Raw genomic sequence first — 6,352 nt, 5'->3', positions numbered from 1 at the left:
ATATATATATATATATAAAATTGATCAGTATCGGTTGAGATATATAAAAATTATAATTATATATAAACACACCCACCAATATTAATACTGGTCGATTAAAGTAATCAATATAGTAGTGTTAACCCTAGAGTAACAAAAATAAAACAGTGATTACGCATATATTTTCTTGTGTTTACCAAGTGTGCTAAAGTTGAAGCGTGTGCCGGAGGGTGAGCTGAGTGCAGAGGCAGGTGTGTAGGGGGAAGAGCCAATTGAATCCGGGAGCCCAACAGCTGCGAGTATAAACACACCCACCAATATTAATACTGGTCGATATAAGTAATCAATATAGTAGTGTTAACCCTAGAGTAACAATAAGGGGGAGACTAGTAGATATTTTAGTTAAAGCATAAGCAAATGAAAAAATAAAATTTTCAATAAAATTGACAAATCTAACCTAAAACTTAAACTTAACTTAAAACACAATTTGAGCTGCATTAAGTCTGCTGCTAGTATTGGATAATAATCCAACAGATGATTATCTAAAATAATATTTTACCCTTATTCAAGTTCTGGGTGATACCGATATATCGGTAATTATTTTTTAATAATATAATTATTCAAAAATAATATAAATATAATTTGATAATAAATTATTATTTAAATCTTATCAAAATGAACCGATAAGATTTGGAGCCCAACAGCTGCGAGTGAACGTAGCCAATCACGGGCCTCTTCATGACCTTTGACCTGAGGCACATGGCCATACCTGCAGGTTTAAAACAAGTGTATACGAGTCTGTGAAATGGAGTGTTGTTTTTCTCTTTTGCATGAAAGTTCTCATGAAAACAGCTCCAAGATAAATATCACAATGCCAGGATAAGCGCAGCTATCCAATCTATGGTGGGTAACAGAAAACCCAAGTCCACTGCTCCAAGCTCCAATGATTATTTGCATACTGCAATATTTAACCAGGTCAGCAGGTATAAATAATTACCATATTGTGTACTAAACAAATCAAAACCCAGTAAACACAAACTGCACTCACATATTGTAAGTATATTGGTATACTATTGACATAATCAGGGCTCTAGACAAAAACAAAATAACTAGGGAGCCACTGTCTCAAAAAAACAAAAAAACAAAAAAACATTTAGGAGTTAAATTACTGTTTTGGCTGACAAATTTAAAAACATTTAGATTTATAGAATTAAAATATGACATATCATTACACAAAATCTCTGTTGTGAACATGTATTATTAATTCCAAGTAACTGTTCTGTTTATTTTAAATCGGACATAAATGAAAAATGATTTGTGGTTCAGTGAGGGAGTCAGTTGTGCACTCAGAAACGACTCACTGGCAGAGCAAGTCTGATTCAGAAATGAGTTTAAGACAGTTTTGTGAATTGTTTTGACTAAATCACTAAAAAGAACCAGTTCAAAAGAGTCATTTCAAGGAATCGAGGAAGGTTTACTGTCATTCCAAAAACACGAAGAACATGAAAGGAACAAAACTAGGTTTCCTGCCAAGTTTTTTCCCCCTTCAAATTACTGTTACAAATTTGTATTTTTTGTAGTCACAGTCAGGAGCCCTGATCACAAAGCACACAAGCAAGACAAAAACACAAAACAAAACAGACCATTTGACCACAAAGATAGCTTTACCTGTCCTCTTTCCGTGGGAGTGTGTTGCGGGTACATTTAGGGCTAGCAGAGGGGGAGGAGTGAGGGCTAGAGAAGGGTATGGGGCAGACAAAACAAAAAGAGGCAGATAAAAGTGACAGAAAAGGGAGAGGAGATAAAGAAATGATTAAAGAGGAGTAGGTGGAAAGGAAGATAGATCATCACAAGAGATATAAACCCGACTTTCAAGTCACAAACGGCTGGAAGAATCATTTGTGTTGACATGAAGTTAGCATGGTTGAACAATCAGTTTCTCACCTGTCTGAGAGGCCAGTTCGGGCACTGTTGGTCCGATTAAGACATAAATGTTCCTTTCCCAAGGAAACATCTATGAAGTCAATACTGGTGTGGTTGGAGCCCAATCCATCCCTGCCTCCCCAAGGAGAGAAAGCTGATCCTGGGCTGGAGGCCATTGAAGAAATGGTCTGCTCTCCATGACCCCCAGAGGGCACCGTCAGATTGTCACCGTAAACTGGGTCACTGCCTCCACTGGCGACAGATGGAGTGTTTAGAGAACCATTCTGCTGGATGGACGTGGCATGAGGATTGGAGATGACGGTGGAGTTCTTCATGTTCTCCATGGTGGTGACCGGAGCTTGCTTGTTGCAAGATTTGCTACCAAACAGTCTGAATGCAAAGGGGGAAATAAATGTAACAAATAATATTAATAAAATGGGGGTAAAATGTTTGCAAATGCAACAAAAAGTAAACATCTGTGACAATAACTGAAAATCTAGGCTTCATCAGAGTAGACTGCATGCCACTGTCACACTACTCTTTTAAATGACTCTGTATATTCCAATTCCCAAACAAATTACTCTTATGAACCGGTCCTTTTTAACAAATCATTCAGTTAGAGAATTTTTCATAGCACAAGCCCGCAATTACCGATTTACCAACAAATGACTCTTATGAACCGGTTCTTTTTAATGAGTCTGTCAAAAAGATTCATGAAACTGTCTCAAACTCGCTTGCAAGTTATCAATTTCTCAAAAAGATTCACAAAGTTGCTTGTGAGTTAGCAGTTTGACAGCTATTTCTAAGATCACAATTAATGCCCTCACTGAATCATGACTCAGGTTTTGGTTGTGTTCATTTCAAAATGAACTAGGAATTATTAAATGTAATGTATATTTTTGGTTTGTGAAAAATCTGTCTATTTGTAGACTGGTTGTTCTTCTGAAAATGTGTAATTACAGATACATTTATGAAACATTGAAGTATTCTACAAAATGGTTATGCTACTGATTAGCAAAGTAAGTAAATTGAACTGACAGGAATAATTTTTTGTTGTTCTTTTGTTGATTATTGACAGCAAAATGCAAATCAACAATGTCAGTCTTCACCAGGGGTGTCGAAACGGGCTCCTGGAGGGCCACTATTTTAGCTCCAGTCCTAATTAAACAACCCTGAACCATCCTTCAGGTCTTTGGGCTCACTAAAAACTACCAAGCAAGGGAGTTGAGGCAGGTTGAAGCTAAACTCTGCAGGCCGCTGGCCATCCAGGATGGACACTCCTGTTCTTCACAAAGAAAAATATGAGATAAGGAAAGTCTGGCACCTCTGATTTTTCTCATTACTTCATGGACTGCCTGGTCAGATAACATCAGTCGATCTGTAGTCTGGTTCTACTAACTAGGAGAGCAATCAGTCAGAGCTAATCAGCTAGAACAAACACTAGCCTCTTGGTCTGTGCCATGTCTTAGAGAAACATCAAGAAGCCCAAGGAAAATGCACTTGTGGTGGCCAGAAGCAAGCCTCTGAATCTCAACCAGCATCAAATCGCTCAGATAAACAGTAAGTCCTATGAACGTCGTCCCGCACCCAATATTCTGGAACTCACACAACCCAGCTGAGAACTGCTGTGTAAATATTTGAGGGACCTAAAATGGTGCTTTCATCCACATCAAGTAGAAATCATGCCTTGCCAAATTCATTTTTCATCAACAGTCTTTCAAGTCTACATAAGCTAAACTTTGCGAATGGCGAGAACTTACCTACGAAGGGTTGGCGAGGACATTTCTGAATACTTTCCTACTGCTTGTCGTCCAGCTTGGCACTGAGTTGGTATCCCCATCTGGGCAGTTGCGCTAGTCTTAAGTACCTGGCTCTCCACATCAGAAAAGATACCCTTCTCTCGGTCTGTCTGGTTAGTAGTTCCCATTGGGGACTTGACTAAGTTGTGACTCTTAGGATTGGGAAGTGTGGCAGTACCTTTATTGCAAAAACTAGCATCTAGGCTCGAGTTGTTGGAGCGGTTAGAATAGCGAGCGGCGCCGGTACGACTAGGCCTCGGTAAACTGCGGTACTGAAGAGTCGTCCGAGCACTTGGAGGAAGGTATCCATCATCAACCGTCGTCTGCCGACCCACAATTCGACTCACAGAAAACCCAACCGATTTAGGTATCCTGCCTACTGTAGCAGAGCCACTAGTTACCACAGCTCCACTCGCTGTTATTATCGCGCCCGGGGCCTTCTTGAAGCCAAAAGTGCTGGTTGGGGTGTGTGAGGCCGAACTGAGGGGAGGTTTCTTGGAGTCATCAGCATTTATGGAGTGGGTGCCGTTGGAACATCCTTTCTCCGACACTTTGGCGTCATCGGTCTTACCTGTGGGATGATCAACGACATGGACTGTCAAGCGCAAAATGAAATCATGTTTTTGAACAGTTTTGAATATAGTAGCATGGTCCCTGTCGGGACTCGTCTGAACATAAGTCTCAGAAAAGGTACGCAGCACACCGCACATAAGACAATGTAGGTGTTATAGTGCAATGTGATGAGATCTGTGATCAGATAATACATCTCTGTGGCTGTCATGCCTCAGGAAACCACATGAAAACAGAGACGCGGCTCAGTCAGCGTTGTTACTCTTAACTAAAATTTAAAATTGTTTTTGTTAATTAAAATAAAGCTTAATATAAACAAAAACAAAATGACTAAGAACGTAACAATTACTAAAACTTCAACTAAAATTAAAATGAAAATAGAAAAAACAAAAAAGGTAAATTAAAATATTAATAAATAGCATAAAAGTATTAATAAAGTAAATAATTCTAAAATAATACTGGACTTAATTCTACATTTTATTTAGCTTATTTCCTTGCACAGAGCAGATAAACAGCATTTTCCAGTATTTCTAAATGAAACATTATTAATATTTCAGTCATTTCATACTTGTATGACTTACTTTCTGTGGAACACAACCATGTTTTTTTGGACCCCACTGACTTTCATTTTATGATAAAAACATTAATCAAAATACATTGTTTTGTGTTCCAAAAAAAGGTTTGGAAATGCTAATTGGGACAGCCATGAAACATGACCATCTAAACCATTACCATGTGTCTTGAGTGAGCTGCAGTTCGTAGGTGTTGTAGCCTTCGTCCGTGGGGAGGTGACGCCCACCTGGGCGGTCATTCCCCGCCTCCAGGAGCCCATCTGTGAGATGGTAGGTGTCTTGCGACCCATCAAGCTCCGTTCTGATTCATCTGAGGACCTGTGGTTCCATTTAGTTGTGGTCTCCATTTTTTTGGCACCATCAGAGCCGCCTTCTGAACGTTTAAGGTCGCCGTTGGACCAGTTGGGGTTGTGTTTCACTGCAGAGTGCTTCTCTGCATCCGTCTGGAGCTGCAAGAGAGAAAACAAAATCATTAATTGCAAAGAAATATTTCAGTCTTTGAACCACAGAGAATATAAATCTGCTTTCTATGTTCTCTGCTAATCTGTACTAAATCTGGGGGTTTCCCAGGGGGCCACAAGGGGGTATTGTGTGATTTTTTTAGGGCTGTCAAAGTTAATTTGTACTTAACATATTAATGAAATATGTTTGACAAAGTGATTTTTTGAATAATATTACATAATATTAAATAAAATTGATATTTAACAAGGGGGGTGCCAGAAGGTCTGTAAAAATTGTTTTTTAGGGCAGTCAATATTAATGTGCTCTTAAGATATTAAAGAAATTTTAACTTGAAATTTTATATTGTTTTTTTTTGTGCTTTAGTACGATATCAACATAAAAGCCAATTTAATTTTAGAAACATTTAATTTTCATTAATTACAAATGATGCTATTTTGTCGTACATAGTAGGGCTGTGCGATTTGGGGGAAAATATCAAATTGCGATTTTTTTGACAGATATTGCGATTTGATTTGCGATTTTAAATTCGCAAAGTCAAGCTTCAGCTCAATATTGTCAATAATGTGCAGCACAGTATAGGTATCATTACCCTGCTGAAAAAAACAATAGAAACCATCACAGAAATTCTTATAGTTTCCATTAAACCATTACAAAATTCCTTTTTGTTTTGGGCATTATTCCAATAGGAATTACTGTTGTTCTATTGGTTGCCATCTGCCAGATTACATCCCACCAATAGAATCCATCATATAGACACCACTATAGTTTACATTAAAACCAAACAAATTCCCATTATAACCCTGAAATCCATTAAATTTGTTACTGTGTTTTGGGAGGGGTTCTATTGTTTTTTTTTTCAGCAGGCAAGATTATAATGGTATAACTACTTTTACAGAATTAACTTAATTTCACAGAAAATATTTGTTTATTTTTTATAAATAAAGAACTGTATTTCTTAAGTCAATTATTAAAGTATTACACATGTTACATAGGCTGATTTATTCATTTTAAGTATTTGGGATTTTAAGAGCAAGTGGAAAATGTGCT

At 37.8% G+C, this 6,352-nt stretch overlaps 1 protein-coding gene across 1 annotated transcript in view; it reads right to left on the bottom strand.

Annotated features, from left to right (window-relative positions):
- The window catches only part of LOC107674975 (neuron navigator 2-like), an 80,469-nt gene that overhangs the window by 18,128 nt on the left and 55,989 nt on the right, over positions 1 to 6,352 (bottom strand). Inside the window, exons 14-19 of the mRNA XM_016469143.1 lie at positions 5,004 to 5,292; positions 3,663 to 4,272; positions 1,924 to 2,292; positions 1,648 to 1,713; positions 692 to 748; positions 177 to 280 (exon numbers count right to left, since the gene is read on the bottom strand). Of these exons, the coding sequence (XP_016324629.1) occupies positions 177 to 280; positions 692 to 748; positions 1,648 to 1,713; positions 1,924 to 2,292; positions 3,663 to 4,272; positions 5,004 to 5,292 (1,495 nt within the window). The remainder of the gene's footprint in view (positions 1 to 176; positions 281 to 691; positions 749 to 1,647; positions 1,714 to 1,923; positions 2,293 to 3,662; positions 4,273 to 5,003; positions 5,293 to 6,352) is intronic.

Source organism: Sinocyclocheilus anshuiensis, unplaced genomic scaffold (assembly GCF_001515605.1).
Source record: "Sinocyclocheilus anshuiensis isolate Anshui unplaced genomic scaffold, SAMN03320099.WGS_v1.1 scaffold1065, whole genome shotgun sequence".
NCBI classification, from domain to species: domain Eukaryota; kingdom Metazoa; phylum Chordata; class Actinopteri; order Cypriniformes; family Cyprinidae; genus Sinocyclocheilus; species Sinocyclocheilus anshuiensis.
Note: the sequence above shows the minus strand (reverse complement) of the source record. Positions and strands in the feature narration are given on the sequence as shown.